The sequence below is a fragment of the Xiphophorus maculatus genome, chromosome 13 (genome assembly GCF_002775205.1).
Source record: "Xiphophorus maculatus strain JP 163 A chromosome 13, X_maculatus-5.0-male, whole genome shotgun sequence".
In the NCBI taxonomy this organism is placed as follows: Eukaryota; Metazoa; Chordata; class Actinopteri; order Cyprinodontiformes; family Poeciliidae; genus Xiphophorus; species Xiphophorus maculatus.
The window spans coordinates 14,743,885-14,766,539 of record NC_036455.1 but is presented as its reverse complement, the minus strand read 5'-3'; the positions used below and the strand labels follow the sequence as shown (position 1 = coordinate 14,766,539).

Below are 22,655 nucleotides of genomic sequence, written 5' to 3'. Positions count from 1 at the left end.
GGCCGATTTCACCAAAGGTTAAAGAAACTCACTTCAAAATCTCTCACAATTTTTACCCAGTGGCTGAATTTTTGCACAAAAGATTTAAATTTGATTCAACATGTTGTGCCTTTTGTGAATGTCCAGAAGAATCCCTTAATCATCTTTTTTTTTCCTGTCCCTTTTCTTTTAAACTATGGAGAGACATTAAAAACTGGTTGTCCCTTAAAATTGAAGACATCCCAGAGATAACCATCACCCACATATTATACTATGTTGATGGCCTTGATAGTCAAATATCTGACATGGTAAATATTGTCTTCTTGCTTGTTAAATATCATATACACTGCTGTAAATGGAGAGGTTCTACACCTTGTTTTGATTTTTTTCTTAACCAATTTAAATTGTATTACACCTCATTGAAACATTTGAAATCTATTTCTGCAAAAAAAGTAACTGCCAGTATCTCTACTTTTCTTTTGTTTTAAAATCTTGCTCTATTATTATTCATTTGCCTTACTGTTTGTGCTTGTCTTTATTTTTAGCCCCTTGTTTTTTTGTTTATTTTTTCTACCTATGTTGCAATGTTCGTATACCTCAACGAGTCTTTGTATACTGTTTGTTTAATAAAAAATAAAAAAAAAAAAAAAAAAAAAAAAAGGTGTCTTCTTTTTTGTTTGCATGTTTTCTCTTTTGCTGCGCATTTGCACCTGTCGGCCACCGTACACAACCAAGAACCTGAAAGGAGAAAACATCACAAACCGCATCCAGTGTTACGTCAGATCAGCGACTAAAACTGCTTTGTTATTCATAATAACCTGAATTTATTTATAATAAACTGAATTTATTTATAATAAATTGAATTTATTTATAATAAACTGAATTTATTTATGATAAACTGAATTTATTTATGGTAAATTGTTCTCTTCCAGCTGCTCTGGACTGAACGGACTCTGAGAATTTATTGACTCGTATTCCTGAAAATCATGCAAATATTTCCTGTCAGAGTGAAGATGGGATCAACGGATTTCCATGAACGGTGCAAACACAGCTCAGTTTAAACAGGAAGCAGCGTCTCCGGTTCTGGTCGGATCCGTTCATTTTTATTTGTCAATTAAAAACACAAATTTCTTTGTCAATATTTAATTTTTGTAAATTAACGGTAGTAAAATAAGTTAACGTTGGTGCTGCAGAGTCTCGGTTCTTTGCTTCAATAAAGAATTGTATTCAGGTTCTGGACTTTTCGGGTCGAATGTTTTCGGTTCTATTGGTCTGCAAACAAAATTATAATTTCAGCAATAAAAACTAAACCCTTTACTGCATTTATGACTTAATAAATGCATTATAAAACTTTATAACTTAAACTTCCCCAAACTTTGCGTTTTGTGTCAAAGCACTGATGAACACTTATTGCCCTGAAATACCCCACACTGGGGCAATAAACACATTTCTATTCTATTTTTTAAAAATGTAACTGATCCAAGAGAGATTAACTGAAATATTGCTGTAATTCATATTTTCTGTGAAGAGTTTTTGTTGCACAACGGAAGGACCTCTCCTGTAGCAGTCTGCATCACAGCAGTTCTGAAGAAGCTTCTGACTGAAGACAATCTGGTTCTGGAGGATTTCTCTGTAGAAAAAACTGTCAACACACAGGCTGGTGCTGCCACCTGCTGGAGGTTTCGTCACACTGCAGCTAAGTAGCATGAATGTAAAACGATCTTAAGTATTTAAATAGGGAAATGTTTTATGATCAGAGTGACGTCATCGTGGAGGAGCCAATCAGCTGATCTGCTGCTGCCTTCAGGTTCTCCCTGTGGTCCAGGATTCTGAAACTTCTCTGGTCCGGCTGAATAAAACCGACCAGAACCGCTGGATCTATTTCTATTTTTGGGTTTTAAAATAAAGAAAAGTTTGTTTTCAACCTGATAAAAATATCTGAAGTTATATTTCTGATTCTTCCTGCTTCGCTCTGTTGTGGAAATTCAACTAATTTATTCCAGCAAAAACTGAAAACTGCTAAATTTGTTAGTAAGAAGCATCATTAGCCAATTAACCAATTTATTATTATATCTATATTTAACACTTCAGTTGAAGAAGCTGCACCTGGTTCTGTGGTTCTGGTTCTGTCCGCTCTAAACTCTGATCCTGGTTCTGCTGGAGGTTTCTTCCTGTTTTCCTCTCCACTGTCGCCCTGTGCATGATCTGCAGCGCCTCGACCAGCCGGGCTTCCTGCTGACCGTCAGAATAACGAGCGGCTCCGCTTCAGAACCACCTGGAACCTGATGACGTCATCACGATGACGTCATCATGATGACGTCATCGTGATGAGAACAGAAGCAGGCAGCTTGGCTCTGTTTCCTCAAAGCTTTATTTGTCCCGAACAGGAAGCAGCCGCCGGTTTGACATTTACAGGGGCGGCTTAAATAACAACAGAAACACACACACACGCATACGCACACACACACACACACTCCCCCCAGCCCCCCACACACGGTAGAACTGAAGAAGACAGGAACAACAGCAGAATAATAACAGGAGCCACTGCCGCTGCTCCAGGGTCAGAGCAGGAGGGGCAAGCCGGCCAATCAGCTGCAGCCGTTCAGTCGGGTTTCGGCCAATCAGCTGATGCCGTTCAGTCGGGTTTCGGCCAATCAGCTGATGCCGTTCAGTCGGGTTTCGGCCAATCAGCTGCAGCCGTTCCGTCTTGGCTGCAGCAGGATGGAAAACCTTTCCGGGTTCAGCGCTGGAACAGGAAGTGACATAAAGTTTTAAAGTTTGAGTTCCTCCATGTTTGGCACTCTGCTGGTCTGAGGGGTGTGGCCTCAGAGGGGCGTGGCCTCCAGGCGGTCTCCATGGTGATTCACAGAACCTCTGCAGGTAGACAGCAGAGAGGATGATGAGTTTGTTCACTTTTTCTTTCATCTGGTGAAAGCTGCGCTCTGATTGGCTACCTGCCACATGCTGCGGCTTCATGGCGCCCGCCTTCCTCAGGTAAGGCTCCGCCCCCTCAAAGGCACGGCGCTCCAGCTCGCTGTTGGCCGAGACGCCGTTCTGATGCGAGACGGGCTGGACGCCATTAACGGTCACAGGGCCGGTCAGAGGGGGTCCAGGGGCCGGGGGCCCGGGGCCCAGCAGGGGGGCAGCAGCTGTAGAGACATCATTTATTATTGTTACTATTAATTATTCATAATTATACTTTTATCATTAATAAAATAATTTCTTACTATTATTTATACATTATTTTTATGTTTTATCATTTATTATTATTAACTCTAATTTATATACTAAAATAAAAAAATAATAGTAAAATCTCTTTAGTTCAAGGAAAAACTTATAGAAAATATGCATTTTATGTATTTTTATCAACAACTAGGAGAAAAGCTTCAGATTAAGTATTTTTACGCCGGAAAATTTCCTATTTGACCTGAAACACCTAAAATGAGGTGTAACATTTAATAAAGTTGCTTTATGATGTCAGACTGAATATTTCACTGTTTTCTTGTTTAAAGTTTCAACTGTAAAATTATTGTAATGTTTTTGTGTTTTTGATTTTTGCTGTGATATAAAAATAAACTCGTCTTGCCAAACATCACACTGATATATCTATTTTTTTCTTGCCATAAAATGACTGTTTGTTTCTTTATGTTAGTAATATCTTATTTTGCTCCCATTACTTTTACTAAATAAAGTATTTCTCTGTATTTACTGCATGTTGTGTTTTTGGTTAATTTTAGTGAGTTTTTAAAAATCCAGGAAATCTAAGACTAAAGTTTAGGTTTTCAGTCAAACTATCACATATTGTGATTGATTGTGTTTCGTTTTTGGTCGTTTTTATAATTTTTACTGTTTTTATTGTGGATTTAATCGAATCCTGAGAAGTTGTTACCAGTTTTTGGAGGTAAGATACTGTTTGCTTTCAGCTCTGTTGCATCCAGCTGCTGATCTTTACCAGGTTAATTTTGATTTGCTTTGTTCAGTTTTGTTGTTTTTTGTTTCGGAAACCAAACGAGGAGGAATCTTCCTGCAACGCGGTGTCATGCGGTGACCTTACCGTGACCTTGGTTGGGCTCGGAGCCGTTGACCTGCGGCGGCGCTCTGACGTCCTTCTGAGGACGGAACAGCAGCAGCGTTGTGTTTTTACGCCTCAACAACAAGCGGCGACTCGGGGCGGATCACACCAACCTTTTCTCCGGCGTCGCTCCTGCGGGTCCGCTTCATGATCTCCTCCAGGCGCTGCCAACACCAGATCACATCAGCTAACCGCTCACAGCGCCGCGCCGACTACATGAACTTTCCCTCACCTTCTTCCTCTCCAGCCGCTCCTGCTCCTCCTTCAGGAAGTGCTTCTCCCTCTCCTCGCGCTGACGCTCCGCCTCCTCGCGGGCCTTGGCCTCCGCCTTGTCCCTCTGCAGGACAGAGACACAAACCAGAGGAGACGCTCTGACCAGCTCAACCTGCAGCCAGCAGGGGGCAGCAGACGCTGCAGCTCTGAGCTGAAGGTCAGCGTAGCTGTGGTAACAGGTGGTTTGATTTGCACGCACTTCTGACTTGATTGTTTTGTAAAAATGTATATATTTATGATTTATTTCTTGCAAAAGTAGAGACAAAATAATTACTAAAAATGTCTTGCAACTTAGTTGAAAACGAAAATTAATCTCAATTCGATGTTTGAAGCTCTAAAAAGTGGTCAAAAAATCATTTACAAAACCTCCCGTCAAAAACAACAGACATTTACCAAACCACAAACCTCCACCAAGCACTGGAGATCTTAATTACTCTAATCAATGGAGGGTCTAACAATTAACAACGTAATCTGAATAATTCCAAATATAAAAATTAATTACAAATTTTGGTTCTAAATTAACTTAGATGTATTCTAACTACCCAAAGAAGAAAACTAAATTGGTAGAAATTACAATCCACAAAAATTTAGAATAAATGGCCACAAGAGTCAGAAACACAAACTCTAAAAAGTTCCCAAAAAAACCTGCTGAGATTAAATCCTCAGTCAATGCCTGATGATTTTAGTGTTGGAGGATTTCTCTTTAGTCTTTGGCTAAAGTCTAGCGCTAGGCTAGCACGTTAGCTTTGGCTGTATTTACCCAGAATGCCCTGCTGCTTTTGGAGCGGTCTCCAGTCCTCTTGGCGTTCACATTCAAACCAAACCAGAGTTCACTTCAACTGAACCCAGACCGAGGTTTGGAGGACCAGAGGTCAGAGGTCAACTAGTGTTCACACCTCACCAACCGAACTGGACTTTCTGGGCAAACGGACTGGAGTCGGGTTAAAATGGAGAAATCAAACTCTGGTCTTCCGAACCTCAGCATTCTGGGTAAATTCAACTAAACCAACATGCTAGCCTAGTGCTTGCTCAGGGGTGAGCAACTCCAGGTCTCGAGTCCTGCAACCTTTAGATGTGAGCCATTAGCATGACCTGGAGAACCTGACTGCTCTCAGGAGGTGATCCAGCTGCTTGACTGAAGCGGGTTCAACCTGGGAGACGTCCAAGAGTTGCAGGACTTGAGGACCTGGATTGCCCACATCTAACGTGTTAGCCTAGCGCTAACAGGAGAAATGTCTCCTGGTCTTTAGCCAAAGACTAAAGAGAAATCCTCCAACCACTGAAATCTGACGCCTCCATTTAGTTTCCATCTGGTGAAGATGGAAGTTGCTCTCAGTGTCTTTAGAGGTTCTTGGTGGAAAACATCCTGAAAGACTCCATTAGCTTCCACAGCCAGCAGGGGGCAGCACCTCGGCAGTGACCCACCTGCCTCTGCAGCTTCTCGTTCTCCTCCTGCTCGGCCTTGGCCTTCCTCTGCACCTCCTCCTCTTCCTCGGCGCGCTGAGCTTCGTCCCGGAGGCGCTGCTGCTCCTCCATGAAGCGCGCCTCCTCTTCGCGCCGCCTCCTCTCCTCGGCGTCGCGGGCCGCCGCTTCCTCCCGCAGGAGCCTGAGGAGCAGAGAGCGGCTTCAGGCTAACGCTGGGATAAAACCTGATCTCCGGTCTGACAGGGCCGGCCCAAACCGCTCTGGGGCCCTGGGCAGATTTTCATCTGGGCCCCATCACAGCAAGTCAACAGCAGATGCTTCATCGTTACTGAGCTACTGCATGTGTAGCATAGCCGCTAGCATTAGGAATTAGCTTACATTATATCAGCTGTTATGATTTTAACCTTACAGGAACAGCAAACTTTAAAAACTATTTGGATTTGAAATGCAGAGTGTTATTGAAGTGTGTCATATTATCTTAACTATTTGAAAGTAGCATGAGCTAATAAACAGTAAATTTAACATTAACATGGTTTTCCTTTCCTGTCCTAGTCAAAGTTTTCTGAAGCCAGACATGAACGTCACCCAGGTCAGTCCAGACCTGGTGATGTCATCCTCACCTGTTGCGGCGCTCCTGCTCCAGCTGTTCCCGCTCCTCCCGCTCCCGCTGCTCCCGCGCCTGACGCCGTTTTTCCGCCAGAGCGCGCGCCGCCTCCTCCGGGTCGTTGGTGCCGGCCGACGGCTTGCTGGGCGGCGCCGCAGCCGGGGATGACGCAGCGCCGACAGCAGCGGCGGGCTGCGGCGCTACGACGGGCGGGCCGAGGGACGGAGGCGTGAGCGTGGCAGAGGAAACCACGATGGCGGGAACGACGCTGCAGCCTGAGGAGAAACACAGGAAATGATGTCAGAGGAAAACTGCTCCTCTCTGTGAGCCTTTGATCGGGTCTGTCTGAAGCTCCCTGATTGGCTTCTCAGTCTTTATAATCGTCATTTTTACTTTATGTTACATTTTGCACTTTGATTAAAGTCAGAATATTTTACTTAAAACAATAACAACAGAAACATTTTATCATTATTACTTTTTTGAGTTCTGTTGAAAAAAACTGAAGTCTTGAAAGATGAAAATGTTTGAGTTTATATATCTAAAAACTTTAAATGGTTGTAATTGAAATATGTTTAAAATGGAATAAAAATGTTAATGTTTAATAAAATATTTAATTTAAACAAACTTATGATTTTAAGTTTAGAAACTCTGAGTTTGAGTTCTGGTAACTTATCTGTGTTTACAGTGTATATCGCCGTGGCAACCTACTGTTTTTCTCCGCCAAGTCATCGGTGCGCTGCGTCTCCTCCCTGGTTTCCACGGTAACAGCGGCCACGGCCTGCGGCTGCACTCTGGCGGGTGTCTGGGCCCGTTTGGGGCGGGGCTTGGTGGCGGCCGAGGGCGTCTTCTTGCCCGGGGGCAGCTTGGAGGTCGGCACCAGAGGGGACAGCGGGCGGCTCCTGGGGGCCGGAGATGGGGGCCGGTTCCTGGCCCGGGGGGCGCTACGGAGTAGAGAGGAGGATGAAGGAAGACGTTCCGGATCCGGTCGGTACCTGGCCTCCGGTCTGGACCTGGAGACGCTGGCGCTCGCTGATGATGTCATCTGTCTCTTCTTCTGCACTCTCTCCTTGGCGAGCGCGTTCTTCTCCTTCTCATTCTCTCTCTCCTTGTCCTTCTTCTCCTTCTTCTTCTTGTCCACCTGCAGGTGGCAGCAGCGCGCACAGAGAGGACGGATAAACTGACCCAGTAATTATTGTGATTAACAATAATTTTGATTTTTGAGATCATTTTTGATTCATATATTGATAATGATATAATAATGCAGGTTCAACCTTTCCAGTAAAATATGACTAATAAACTTTAACTTTGAAATAAACTTTTAATACTGAAAGAATTTGAAATATATCCAAAATAAAACAATAAAAAACTAATAAATTAAACTGAAATAAAAATCAAACTGAAATAAAATAGATTATTAAATCTCTGTTAGCAAAAATGTCCTTCAAAAACTATTAAATAGAAATGATTGATCTCAAACTATCATGCGTTAATTGATTAATATCTTATTGGGACAAGTCAGATGTAAATGTGCGGCGGTTTAATGGCGATTTGTGTGTGGCCATAGCAACAGCTGGCTCAACATGTTCTGAGTTAATCGCTCAGAAAGTTGCAGCTACTAATTATTCAAGCAGCAGCGACAGGCACTTTCAACATTTCAGAAATGACCTCTGACCCCCGGCTCACCGGCGTGGAGTTGCGTCGCCGCTGCCTCTGCGTGATGTCCGGCGTGCTGGCGGACGAAACCCTCCAACGCTCAGCGGAGCTCCGGTGCTGATGGGAGCAACTGGTGAACGGGCTGAAAGAGGCTGGAGGAGGCAACGGGACGGTCAGACACTGAAACACACACACTGAAACACACACACTGAAACACACACACTCCCAGCTCTTCCTCTGACTAAAATGAGTACAAACTGTGAAATATTTCTAGTTTAATATCTACTTTTCTGATGTAAATGGGAAAAATCGGCAGGTCTTACAAACAGAACCAGAACCAGAACCCTGTCGTCTCACCACTCACCAGAGTCGCTGCTGTTCAGCAGCGTGGCGGCGCTGCGGCTGCGGGCCAGGAAGGAGAGCGTCGGCGTCATGAGCCGCTCCACGATGCGGCTCTCCCACGGGCTGAGGCGCAGGCTGCGGGCTGACACAAGAGGGCGCCGTCACTGACTGCTCAGCACCACACACACACACAATGACAGACACACAGACAGAAAAACACACACAGAAACACACACACACTGATGTGCTTCTGCTTCCTTCATGTGTTATAAGTCCATGAACACATGAACCTCTGAGCAGGATGATGAGGTTGGTGATGAATCTCTGATGTGAGTCTGCAGCTTCCAAACATTCATCCTTTCACAAACATCCCAAAAATCAAATCTGCTTTCTTAATGTCAGATGAGACCAGAACCAGAATCCAGAACCAAGCCGGGTTCTGAGTCTGGCTCCATTAGTTTTCCTGTAAGCCTGTTTGCTGCTATTGTTTCCTTTCAGGTTGAAATTAGTATTTAGAACATAGAATAAAATCTTGTTAGTTTTCAAACTTGAGCAGCTGAGGCTGATTAATGATCAGACCCCCGTTGAATATATCAGCTGTTCTAATCTTGACTCAAAGTTTTTCTGACTGCAGAGCAGCAACAGGAAACAGAACGGCGCTGATGGACGGCTGCTTCCTGTCTGAGGATCAGAAACGCGTCAGAGATTTTTACAGTCAGATTATTTTCTTCTCTGCAGCTCCAGGATCTGGAAACGTCTTTAAACCGGAGACACAGAACGAGCCGGCAAGCCGCCTCAGCAGGACGACAGTCAGCTCTTCATCGGGTTTTATAACCGATGACCTCACTACCTCCTGTTGCTAGGATACAGACATTTCCCTCTTCCTCCTCCTCTTCCTCTAACGATGCAGCAGGACGAGGAAGAGCTGCTGACCGACTGTTTACCTTTCTGCAGGTACATCCATCCATCATCCATCCATCCATCATCCATCCATAGCAGGAAGTGTCTGATGATCTCCAGAACCAACGGTTCTTTGTTTCATGTGATTAGTTCTGCTGCAGCTGTACTGAGATGAAGTTTATCTGCAGACTCCAGGTGGGCGATTCTGCAGCAAACACTGATTGACTAGTTGCAGCAGCAGAAATCTGACAGAATCGCTCATCTGCAGGCGCCGCTTTAAACGTTCAACCACAAAATTAGAATGAAGGGTACAGTGCTTTGTTGCAAGGCCAAGTTAAGTAACATTGTTTTTAAAATAATTATTTGTTTTTTACTACAAACGTCAGTTTCACATTATTTCAGTAACCAAAACGGATTTTATTTTTTAACATATGGTATAAACATTTAGCCCTCCCTACTTACAAACGTCTGAAAATCGCTACTGGTAAAACTAACGGTGATTTATGTTGATATTATTGATTATTATTAACTAGGGATAATTAAGCGATAATGTGTGGCCTTGAGAAACGCCTTCCTTTTCGTCTGATGATCTAACTATGCTAGTTATGAACTGAGCGTTAACCTGCTGGTCAGAACCAAACAGACTGAAATAAAAAAAACGATGCTGCTAATTTATGTAGCAACTCAGGTGCTGAATTAATGAGCCTAATTGACAGTTTAACAGCTTTTAGACTGAAGGTCAGAAGAAGTAGCTGGACCTATGTGCTGTTCAAACGGCTCCATAAACTCAGCAATGATTTCAGGCCAAATGAGACTAAATGAGACAAATCTGAGTGTAAAAACTGGTAACAACGCAGCCAGTGCTGAACTGAAGCAGCCTAATCAAAGCAGCTAATGGTTGATGGTTAATGATCACCTGAGCCAGGTGTGGTTCAGGTGACACTGTACATGGGATTTTAGCTGTAATTATTCCCTTGTTTAACTATAATTAAATGAGTTTATTCCAATCATTTTTACATTGTAGAGTAAATGTTTTAGATCATTCTCATAAAGTTGCCATGAGTTGGATTAAAACACAGATCACTAACAAACCCTTTGGCCCAAATTGAAGAAGCTTTAATGGTAAATTTGCAGCTTTTTATAATATGATTGCAGAATAAAAATATGTTATTTTTCCAATTCAGTTTTTAATCTGACTACTTTTCCAAAATTGTTAAAGTCGAACTACAGATCTGGTTTAGCATCTTGGCCCTTCAGAGTTTATGAAGTTTAAAGTATCCTCGATTAGCTTCAAAACTATTAAAAATAAAATAGACAGTAGTAAGATGCTAGTTTAGGTCAGTGGAGCTGCACTGGGTCCTGCATGTTCCAGTTCCTCCCTGCTGGTGGTAACTTCCTCCTCAGCAGGTCAAAGTTCCTCCAATGAGCCGTCATTGGATCCAGGTGAGTTAAACCAGGACAGAACTGGAGTGTGCAGGATGCCGGGCCTCCACTGGGTCAGGAGTACCAGCTCAGTTTGCTGGAGCTGCACTGCAACCAACCGTCTATTAATTTTTACGAGATAAGAATTGATCCTTACATTCAGCTCATAGCTTTCAGAGCTAGCCTGTTAGCATGCTGCAGTAGCTCAAAGCTTGTTGTTTCTACCAGCTGACTTACAACAGGCAGCTCTCGTTTTGACCCTAAATCACACCATGTCCCATGTAAAATATGTTTAACTTTGTTACAACAGTGGTTTGAAATAAACATGTTGCCATGCTTTCATTTACTCCAGTGTGTAGCAGAGCCTCTTGTTTTTAAAGTGATTTGGTTAAACTGTTAACTCTAAAACACCTTAAAGCTCAAAACATTTCTTTGAGCCTAAGGTTGAACTGTATATACCTACTTAGCATGCTACTACTTTAGCATGCTAGAAAGGCCTTTGGCTCAAAATGTTTTTCCTAGTCGGAGCCAGAAGGAACCTCCAAAAGCCACGTTTCTTGGTTTAATTCCAAGTTATATTGCATTTCATATGAAGTGCGTAACTGAATGAGAAACATGGCCAATATAAGATATTTTGAAGTTTGTTGTGGTTAAAAATACCACAACAATTAACATTTACTTTAAAGTACTCCAGAGCCATAAAACCTCAGAAAAAAACCGGCTTGTTGTTTTCAAAGTGATTCAGTTAAAAAGTTCACAGCTGTTTAAATGGTAAAACTTTGCTTTGAGCAAATGATCCATCGCTCAGAGAACAGTGGAGCCTACACCAGCTATTAACATTAATATAATGGAAGGGTTTCATAAAACAACAAAATCTTTATTAGATTTTGTTTTGAAACATGATGCTCTGTTAGTTGAACTCATGAAGTAACTAACAGGAACATATTATGATATCTACCATGTTAAACAGTGTGCTGTATGAACACTGAACACCACCACCAGCACAGAGCGCAGCAGGATGTGAGCTCATAAACCCATGAGACAGACGCACCAGTAAAGATGTAGAGGTGATCAAAAATGCAAAGGACTCAAATCAAGACAAATCACCAACTCAAAGTAAAACCCACGATGCACACGAGACCGAGAGCGTGACAGCAAGAGGGAGCAGGTGGTAAATGACCAGTCACCAAGCACAGGCAGGCAGGCAGGCCACCACAGACGACAGCGAGCACTGAGACCGGGTCAGGGTGGGGATGAGGAGGAGGAGGAGAGGAGGAAGGCCTGGTGGATGCTGACGTCGGCTCGTCCTTACTTCTGTTGGGGGAGTTCCACAGGGTGGCAGAGGACTTGGACAGCCTGTTGTTAATGACAGGCTCCACCTGTCGGGGCAGGTTGACCGTGGAGGCCGAGCATCTGCCTGCACCGGAGAGAACGCAACACAGACAGCTGTTCACATGGGGCGGGGCCAGAACACCTGGCCCACCTCCAGCCAGGGTCCGGATACCCCAGCCGTGTTTCAGCCACTCTGGACTCTGCTGTGGAAGCTGGGATGGAAGTTAGAGGAAAGTTTGGGAAAGTTTGGGGTTGTTGGGTATAAAATCCTGATTTCACCAAATTCAGAATCTGAATTCGTCTCTGACAGACAGCAGCTGGTGAAGGTCGGCTTCTCTGCTCTCTACTGACCTCAGACTCAACCAGCTGATGCCCAAAACATTCTGGGATTCTGAGAGTTAGCAGGAGAAACAACTCTGGCACACCGCCCTCATGATGCGCTGTTTCCTGGCGTAGCATCAGCTGCAGCATCAGCTGCAGCATCAGCATCGGCTGCAGCATCGGCCGCAGCGCCAGGCGTCAGGTTACTGGCAGGATGTTGGGTTTCTGAGACTCACTCTCTCTGCGGGACGTCTGGTTGAGGCCGCCGGCCCAGGACCAACGCTGCTGCCGGATCTCCGCCCACGTTTTCTTCGTCGACCTCTTGATGGCCGCCTCGTATCGTTCCTATGGAAACCAGCAGCCCAGTTTAACGTGCCAGACAGTTTAAACCTTTTTTAGTTTTTGTTGTGTTTAAGTTGTGCTAAAAGGAGTTAGCCTATGAGCAAAGCTATGCTAGCCTAAAATAGCATCTGAATGCTAAACATGTAGCAGCTAATGCTAATGTGACTGTCTAAAGAAGCTCCATGACTGATCAGAGAAACTCTGGATAGAACAGATGACATGTCTAAATATGCTATCGGGTTCTGATTCAATCATTTATCAGTTAAAAGGTTCTGAATTGAGAGTGTTGCTGCTTTGTTGAAATTGTTAAGTGGTTATTGGAGAGTCGTTAGCTTCCACCTTGTTCTTCTCCAGTTTCTGCCGCTGCTTCTCCTCCAGCAGCGCGCGGCGTTTCTCCGCCTTCAGCCGCTGCTCCTCCAGCTTCCTGCGCCGCTCCTCCAGCTGGCTCTCCCTCAGCCGCCGCGCCTTCTCCTCCTTCTCCAGCCACTGGGCCTTCTTGGCAGCTGCAGTGTCGGCACACACACACACACACACACACACACACACACACACAGCCGATGACAAACAGGAAGTCACCTGAGGGTCAGATCTGAGCCGCTCGCCTGTCGTCCTCCACATTAAAATAATCTGGTTTGGTTTCTACATTCTTAGGGAATTTTTGCAGGATTTTTCAGACTCAGCAGAACCAGAACCATGATTCACAGACATAAATCCATCCAGGAAGTGGCTTCTAAATGTGGACCTTTCAGAATAAAACATGTTGTAACTGACTGGAAACATTAATGCTGCAGCCTGTTGCTGTTTCTGCTCTAAAACAATCTGCCTTCTTTACTTCATTTTATTTAAAAAAGTCATTCTAACGTCAATACAGGGAACGGCTGTTCTGCTGATTGATTATTGGTCAACTGATTGATAAATGGATAGAAAAAGGTGATTAATAGATTCAGGTGAAGATAAAACTGCCACTAGAGGAATTCTGGGTAAAACAGATTTTCAGATAAAAATGTTTGTTTTCATCTTAATTTAAATGTTTATGTTTTTGTTCAGTTTTGGCTTCATTGCTGACCTGAATATGACCTTTCACTAAAAAGTAAGTACTGTTTACTCCTGTTAGCGGTTAATTTATTACTAAATTAGTTGATGATTATTTCAATAATTGACTAATTATGATTAATTGATTGCTAATCTGCAGTTCCAGTGATGTCAGGCCTTCACTGCCTCATTATGAAATATTCAACATGAAACCGCCACCGAGCGCCAGGTGAGACGATTCCACATGCAGGCTGAACGAAAGCCAATCAGGTCAGGGGGTGGATCCCAGAGCAGCCAATCAGGTCAGGGGGCGGATCCCAGAGCACCTGCTAACCAATCAATAATCAATCTGGTCTGGCTGAAGACCTCAGTTTACCGTGATCTGATTGGCTGCTGCTGGAGTCAGCCTTGGTGAACTTTAAACAGAAACAAGAGGGAAGCGGAGGGGGAGGAGGAGTGGATGGTTGGATGGATGGTTGGATGGATGGTTGGATGGATGGTTGGATGGACGGTTGGATGCTAGCGTAGCAGCTTACCTTGCAGTTGGGTCTGTTGCTCTGACAGCAGGAAAACAATGACAAACGTTAGAAACTGAGGTAAGTTCCAGACTGAACCCGGCTTCATGCATCAGAGAGTCGGAGGTTACCGTGGTTACTGTGGTTACCATGGTTACCGCGATGGCGGTTCTTACCGATGTAGCGAGCGCGCTCCTCTCTGCGCTCCTTGGCCAGTTTCTGCCGCTGCTCTGAGTTCATGGAGTCTGAAAGGAAAACAATGAAAAGACGAATTAGCTGCAGCTGAAATGATCCAGAACAGCGCCGCCTGGTGGCAGCAGGCTGGAGCTGAAATGATCCAGAACAGCGCCGCCTGGTGGCAGCAGGCTGGAGCTGAAATGATCCAGAACAGCGCCGCCTGGTGGCAGCAGGCTGGAGCTGAAATGATCCAGAACAGCGCCGCCTGGTGGCAGCAGGCTGGTTCTGTTTCCAGACGTTTAGTTCATCATTTTCTGGTTGAATGATTTAGATAATTATTCCCTCTAGGTCTGGAAGACCTTTTTCACTTTCCAACAGCCCTGATACGTAGCCATGGCAACAAGGTGTTTTCAGCTGATTACCATCTCAAAAGCTCCAATAATACCTGACCTATGACCCCAAATCATGATGAGCAGCAGATCTTTGGCAAACCAACAGGATGAGCTTCCAGTCCAAACAAACACCCTGCTGGAGTATTACATCGTTCTAAGGAACGCTTGGTCCCCTACTCCAACATCCTTCTAACCAGACAGACAGATTTAAACAGCAACAGCAAAAGCAAATGAGGTGGATCAGCAGATCCACTCATCCAGGAAGTTACTGTGGAATATCGTCTCTGCTGCCTGGATGCTAAGCTGCTAGCATGTGAGGCAGCAACAGTCCTCAGCCAGAGGCCTCTTCAGATACACTGCAACACTGACTGCTAGTGGAGAGCCAGAACCAGAACCCGCTCAGCAGATCTATGGAAGTAGAGAGCTTGGCCTCTCGTCCTGTACATGTGTGTTAACATTATTGACCAATCAGAGCTCCATGCAGCACTTCTCTGCTCTGTCTCCATAGCAACCTGCATCCCTCCCTCCCTCCGCCTTGCAGAGAGCGTCCCACACAGATCGCCTCCTCGTCTCCACATCCGAGTCGCTCAGGAACCAGGAGAACGACCAGGTTCCAGTAGCAGCAGGTACTGGGAGGGACAGACTGGTCCCGGTCCGTCTGCAGCAGGAAACCCAGCTGAGAGCGGATCAGACGGTCCTGGTTCTGCTCATTAAAGTGGCTTAACCTTCTTCTGACACGCCACTGCTATCTGCAGCTAAACGCCCCGAAAACATCATGAAACGTCAGAAACCTTCAAAAACTTTAAAAAATTCAAACTAATATTTAGTGGACCAGTAGCTCATTAAGAACCCTGGTTCTGGCTGAGCGACCCGGTTTGACCCGGTAGCCATTGTATGAAGCAGGACATGAAAACATCTCCTAACTCCATCAGCAGATAGAATAGAATAGAATAGAATTCAACTTTATTGTCATTGCACTGTCACAAGTACAAGCAACAAGATGTAGTTTGCATCTATCCAGAAGTGCTCTACGAGATATAGATATTTATTTACAGATGTACAAGACTATGTATGTATGGACTATAAGGGGTTATAGCAAGAGATATAGATATTGTGTATAAATATAAATATGGGAGCTATATGCACAGATTATACAGAATATATAAGAATAGATAACAGATAAAGATGTTGTTTCCATGGTTACACCCGCGGCGTGTTACCATGGCGTCGCCTAAAAGAGTTTGATCATCATTGTTATTGTTTTGATAAGAAATAAAAACAATAACAGTGATGATGGAAGAAAGTACTTAAATAACTAGAACGAATTTTTGTATTTCAATTCACGGCGTAAAATTATGGAACAAGTTAAATGAGGAGATAAAGTCAAAATTTAATACAATTTAAAAGAAAACAAAAGGTCAATTTTACAATACATAGAAATATGGAAGAGAGTAGCACTAATGTGTTTATGTAAACTGAGGCTAATGAATGTGTGTGTTTGTGTGTGGGCGAGTGTCTGTGTGTGTGTTGGTGTGTGTTTGCCTGTGTGTGTTATTGTGTGTGTGTTTCAGAGTGTTTCAGTGTGATTGCGTGTGTGTGTTGGTGTGTGTGTGTTTCAGTGTGTCTCTGTGTGTGTGTGTTTAGCAGACTGAAACACATTTCAGATGTTTTTCTGTCTAGTTTTACTTTATTTTGCTTCATAAACTAAGTTCATCTTTATTTAAGCTGACCCACCATCAGGACGGTTTCCCAGGAGCATGCAGCGCTCGCCGTACCTTTCTTGGGCTGCGGGCTGCAGCTGCTGGAGGCCGGGGTCAGAGGTCTGCCGTCCGTCTTCAGGGAGGCCTCTGTCCTGGAGTCTGTTTTAGGGGACAGATCTGACACGGCCGAGTCGTCCGGGCTCAGCAAGTCTTTCTCTGGGTTCTGGTCTCGGTTCTGGAGGGACGGAGAGTCTGACGGCAGAGACAGGGCTGCAGGACAGAAGACAGGTCAGAGGTAAAACTTGACATGCACTGAAAGCAGAGGAGACCAGACTGCAGGGTTGGTGCCTTTAAAGTTTAACTAGCTGCAGCTGAAGAACCTGCAGAGGAACGAAAACACTCTGCTGGTTTCTGGAACACCGTTCATCATTTCATTTAACTCTGAGGTCCGATGGGGTCTGTGGTTCTGATGTGGTTCTGATGGGGTCTGTGGTTCTGATGTGGTTCTGATGGAGTCTGTGGTTCTGATGGTCAGTTGTGGTTAGCTTCCATCAGCCTGACGTTAATATGGTTGTTGATTTTAATCTTACAGGAACAGCAAACAAACAAAATGCTTTAATTTACATTTGTGGCATATTTTAACTGCTGAAGTTACTATAAACAAATTAACAAGTTTAATGTCTTGTATTTGAAACTTGGTACAAAATGTAAATTATTACACTAAAATAAAACCTAATACCTTGGCAGCCTGCTGAATCTTTCCTGCAGATTCAGTTTCGATTTGGAAAAGCTGCTGCAGGGAAAAGCTGCCGCAGAGTTAGCCGCAGAACTAGTCACAGAGTTAGCCGCGGAGTTAGCCGTGGAGCTAGCCACAGAGTTAGCCGCGGAGTTAGCCGCAGAGCTAGCCGCGGAGTTAGCCGCAGAGCTAGCCGCGGAGTTAGCCGCAGAGTTAGCCACAGAGTTAGCCGCAGAGCTAGCCGCGGAGTTAGCCACAAAGTTAGCCGCAGAGTTAGCCACAGAGTTAGCCGCAGAGCTAGCCGCGGAGTTAGCCACAGAGTTAGCCGCAGAGCTAGCTGAAGACTCCAAATTTCTCTCAAGAAAGGCTTTCGTGGTTAAATAAAAAAACTGCAGAATGTATTTTACAACTGATTAGTCCTCAGATTAATGTTTCAGTAAATGAACGTCGGGCTGCGGTTCTGGTTTGCAGCAGGAGGACTCTGAAGATCCTCTGGCCGTTCTGTGTTTCAGTTTAGAGACATTCTGGATCCGGTCCGGTTCATGAATCTCCTGGAAGCTGCAGCTGCTGGACCCTCTGCAGAGTCCAGTGTTAATAAATGAATGAGGATGGAAGATATGCCAGATGCCTGATGCTAACGGCCTCCAGGCTGCAGCATCACACGATGCTGCCATTAATGACGCCTCCATTTCCCAGAAAGCTCCTCCGCCTGCGGCAGGATATTATTAGCTGGAGAAAATGTGGCCCATAAAAGGTTCTGGCTGCTGTCGGGGCTCCTCAGGGAGGCGACCCGACCGCAGAGCGTCTGCAGCAGGAAGTCTGTTTACAGAGCGAATCAGCTCAGACTTCACTTTCTGTCCCACTGAAGATTTATTATGATCTAACTGGGATCAGATTATATACAGGTCAGAAAAAGCAGAAAGGGTTCTGAGTTTCAGTGAAGCGGGCCGACCCGTTTTCAGGGTTCTGACAGGAAAACATTCTGGCTGCGCGGACATGTTGGATCTGGGTCAGGCCGAACACAGGAATCTGTGGCATGTTTCTGAGCAGCCGACGCCTCACACACACCACAGACCAGCTGCTGCTGCAGGATGACAACACAGGAAGACCTGGAGAAACCTGGATTTCTCCTGAAATCCCAGGATTTGTCCTGGAAAAGCCCCTTGTCCTGGAGCGGACCCCCGCTCCTCCTCCGCCTCCCTCAGGGCCGGAAGCGCAGCGGGACAGCGGGGCGCCCGGCAGAGGAAACACATTCCAGGAACAAAGCGCTGCAGTCTGTGTCGCAGCATGGCCCACATGCTCCTCCTCACAGCCAGCAGAACCGAGGAGGAGCAGACGGCACGCATCCTGACAGAACCCGACCAGAACCTTTCCTGATCTCAGGGAGGAAAACAAAGTCCAGACTCTGGTTCTGACTGAAGTTTGATCCAAAACAAAAATCTGCTTCTGAACTGAAACTAGTTAGTTAGTTAGAGATTAGGTCCAGTCTAAACTGAGCCAGAACCAAACCAGAACCGGGCCAGAACTGATTCCTTTACAGTCGACTTCCTGCTTCCCTGGTCGCCACGGCAACCAGCAGCCCAAGGAGGCCAAAGGGAAAAAGGAGGAAATCAAGACATCCATCTTGACTTTCACTTCCTGTTTTCCATGATCTCATCGTGACATCACTTCCTGAACTCTTCAGATTCTAAACCCATTCAAACCCAAACCTGGTCCAGCTGAGCCCAATTGGACCGGGTTCAGAAACACACAGGTTCTTCTGACGGATCAGGCTGTCCGCCCACAGCGGTACCAGTCTGGTTCTGGTCTGGTTCTCGTTCTGGTTCTGTTCTGGTTCTGGTCCAGATGTTTAGGACAGAGGAGCTGAAAGGTGCTCTGGGTCTGGACCAGAACCAGAAGAACTGTTTGATTCTGTTGCATCCGTCAGAACTGAGGGGGAACCAGTCGGATCAGAACCAGTGGAATTTGGACCAGAGACCCGGTAGAACCCAGAGAGCCGAGAATCGGATCAGAAACCCAGAACTGATCCAAACCAAAGCGAACAGAACCAGACTCTCAGCAGCTGTGGATTCTGGCTGTCTTCACTCTTCACCGATTTTCTTCCATCCACTCAACTTTCCATTCATATGCTTGGATGCAGCAGGTTTCCTCTGACTTGGCGGATCATTTTCTGTTACGTCCTGAACGTTGGGCTTTTTTAAGTGACTGCATGAGTTTCACTTCTGAACAGAGAAAAGTTGCAGGTTCCGGTTTGTGTTGGTGAGATGAGAGGTCAGCTGCTGGTCTGGTCAGAGGAGGGAGTCAGCAGTGAACCGGGTCAGATGACGCCGCAGAGCCTCTGCTGGTAAACATCAGCTGCTCCGTGAATCACAGACAGACGATGAAGAGTCGCTGGGCTCAGACGTCTTCCTCCGAGTCCGGCAGCTTTCAGCCTCACCCGGAGCCAAGATGGCCGCCGCTGCAGGTGAAGCTAACGCTCCAACGCCGGTTGGAAAGGAAACATCGCCACGGTTCTAGAAATACTGCATGTGGTCCAGATGTGGCACAAATACAAAATTCTTATTTCATTTTTGGGCAAAACTGGTCCAGACATTACCCAGCGGTTCCTGATCCTGACCCGGCCCGGAGCGGCGCCGGTCCGTAAACCGTTATGATCTGGAGCCTTTTGGTCCAGAGCTCAGTGCTGCAGGTTTTCTCTGTCTGTATATAAACACAGAGACGTGTGCAGTCTGTGTGAATGTCTGGGACCAGCTGGGGCAGGGCCGTAAAGTGGGGGGCCCGTGGCCCCCCGGCCCCCCGGTTATGGCGCCTATGGCCCGTTCTCCTCTGGGACCATCCGGCCGTTCGGGAATCTGCCTTTATTCCAGCTGATCGCGGACGATTCCTGAACGATTCCTGAACGATTCCTGAACCGGCTGCAGATCCAGAACACCGAAAACCTTCCAGAGGCTCCGGAAAACTCTCAGCGACCGGAGCTACAGAGGCCAGGAAGAAAAAGCTTTTCCTGTAATCCCACTTTCACCTCACAGGTCCGGTTCTGGTTCTGGTTCTGGTTCTGGCTGCACAGCATCTCACACAGCTTCAGGTTAACCAGCAAACTTCAGACCTCAGTTGAGCAGAACCAAACAAACTGCAGCTGGAAACCATTTAGTAATCAATTATTCTGACGATTAATCGATTAATCAGTTTGTTTTTAAGTTCTGCAGATTTTTCTTAAATGTATTTTATACTATGTTAAAAAAATATATACATGCAAATAAATAAATTATTTTTAAATATAAAAATAAAAGTCAATAACAGCTTTGATTTGTTGTGAACATTTGATCATTTGTGGCAAATAATTAATCTGCAGACTGAGCCGCTCTATTGATTATTGATTAACTGATTAATAACGGGACATAAAGGTGATTAGTAGGATATTTTTATAGGAACCAGGTGAACCAGGTGAACCAGGTGAACCTGCCGCTAGAGCAGCTCTGGCTGAACAGGACGAGCAACGAAGAAAGTTTCTTCATCTCAGATGCAAAATGTTCATATTTACTTATTTTTCTGTTCTCTCTTTTAGAGTCTGTTAGCGATTAATCGATAACATTAGTTGACAATGATAATCAATTAATCACAAATAATCAATTCAGCTCTAGAATAAACCTGTCACAGAACCAGAATGAGGTTTCTGGACCCAGTTTAAACCGACCAGCAGAACCAGAGAACGTCCTAGTCAAAGTGCTAATCCCAGTGAACTGCTGGTTCCACTGGTCATCAACTGGACCAACAGAACCAGAACCGGAGTCAGGTCCAGAGCTTCATAGATCGATGATGTTTTATTGTTTATTTAATTATTTTAGAAATAAAACAGAAAATAACTTTATTATTATAAATTATTAAAATCACTTTTAGCCAAAGTTACTAAGAACCAAAGAGCCACAGGTTGGAGACCGCTGGACCAGAACCAGAACCCAGCAGATCTCAGAACCAACCCGGTCCAGAAGATGAACTTTGGCCCGCCTCTGCAGCAGAACCACTCAGAACGGGCTTCTGACCCAGATCATGGCGGTACCGTCGGTACCAACCTCTGATGCAGCGAACAGAACCTTCCCCTGCAGCTGGTCCAGTCCTCTGCCTCCATCACACATCCAGAAGAACCAGCAGGAGGTTCTGACCCGCACAGAGACGGTTCCACCTCAGAACCCAGCAGAAACATCTGGAGATTCTCCACAACATCAGAACCAAACTTGCAACCACCATCTACCTCAATTGGACCACCAGAACCAGAACTTTCCTTCTGGACCAGCCGAACCGCCCTGGGCAGAACCAGCAGAGCTGCCGGAGTGCCTCTGAGCAGCTTCCAACCGGGCTGATCTGATTGGCTGACTCTCTGCAGCTGATGGACGTGATAACCGGACCGGTGCCGCGGACCGGACCGGGTCAGGACGGGTTCTGGTTACTCACTCTTCTCTGTCAGGGTCAGCTTCTCCTCCAGACGAACCCCCAGCTCTTTAAAATCCATGGTGTCGGTCCAGACCTGGTCCAGACGGGTTCATTCCTCAGAACCAGCGCGGTACACGAGCCGAACTCCGGTCCAATTCTACCTAACACACCCAGCTACAGAGGAAGGAACGGAACCACGGACGGTGCGGGGGAAAGAACCGGTTCCGAATAGAACCAACGCCGGGAATCTAAAAAGTGTTCAAATCTCGTCTCCGAACCGGAACCGCGAGGTAAGTTCTGAAACACAGAGGTTCGGTTCGGTTCGGTTCTGCGGTGTGAGGGTCTACACTGAGGAATCTACACGGAGAGACTGAAAACCGAGGAGGTCAAGTTCCCATGAGGAAGGTCACACTTCCGGTCACAGACTTCAAAATAAAACAAATGCCACTATTATTATTATTATTATTACTAATAATAATTCAATTAAGCAAATCAAAGTAAAATAAACGAAACAAAATTAAATCAAATAGAATAAAAATAAAACGGTAAAACAAAGTAAAGTAGATAATAAAGTAGACAAAATAAAAAAGCATGAAACTAAATTAAATCTATATCAATAAATGACCTACAATGTAATTTTGTGAGTTTAATTACCACTGAAAAATTATTTAATGTATAAATTTAAAAAATATGATCAAATTAAAAAAGAAAAATTGAATTAATGATTAAGTAAAATTGAAAACACAAACTAAATAAAAGTTAAACAGTCGATAACTTTAATAATCTTGAAACATTTGACATAATGTTTTAAAATGATGTGAAACAGAACGGCTCTTTGAATTAATGCAATAAATCTCTCCTGTTAATGCCGAGGAATTTTCTCCAGACCTCCACAGTTTACTTTCCAAAGTAAATTAAATTTTGATTCTGTTTTTAAGTTTAGACAAAACTACGGATTGTTCTTATGATTGACTTTCATTTTTGCTTGTTCAATTTATTTTATTTTGAAG

The 22,655-nt window shown here is 44.9% G+C and overlaps 1 protein-coding gene and 1 long non-coding RNA gene across 6 annotated transcripts; one reads left to right on the top strand and one right to left on the bottom strand.

Moving 5' to 3' along the window:
* Positions 1-2,332: 2,332 nt before the first annotated feature.
* On the bottom strand, positions 2,333-22,105 carry LOC102216540 (MAP7 domain-containing protein 1-like). 5 transcript variants are annotated; one of them, XM_023344843.1, is made up of 18 exons: positions 21,667-22,104; positions 16,557-16,751; positions 14,389-14,457; positions 14,234-14,254; positions 13,005-13,168; positions 12,560-12,668; positions 11,983-12,087; positions 8,371-8,490; positions 8,037-8,158; positions 7,364-7,491; positions 7,062-7,294; positions 6,370-6,628; positions 5,750-5,930; positions 4,284-4,388; positions 4,165-4,215; positions 4,034-4,088; positions 2,934-3,128; positions 2,333-2,853 (listed from the first exon to the last, which is right to left on the bottom strand). In XM_023344843.1, the coding sequence occupies exons 1-18, from the start codon at positions 21,722-21,724 to the stop codon at positions 2,843-2,845; spliced, it is 2,181 nt and encodes a 726-aa protein (XP_023200611.1). In that variant the 5' UTR covers positions 21,725-22,104; the 3' UTR covers positions 2,333-2,842. The 5 variants fall into 5 exon arrangements, with proteins under 5 accessions (XP_023200611.1, XP_023200609.1, XP_023200612.1 ...); XM_023344841.1 differs by having other exon boundaries at positions 7,062-7,491; positions 21,667-22,105; XM_023344844.1 differs by lacking the exon at positions 11,983-12,087 and having other exon boundaries at positions 7,062-7,491; positions 21,667-22,105.
* LOC111610509 lies at positions 8,497-14,227 on the top strand. The gene is made up of 3 exons (XR_002753672.1): positions 8,497-9,302; positions 13,713-13,755; positions 13,858-14,227. It is a non-coding gene; the product is annotated as an uncharacterized LOC111610509 (long non-coding RNA).
* Positions 22,106-22,655: the final 550 nt, after the last annotated feature.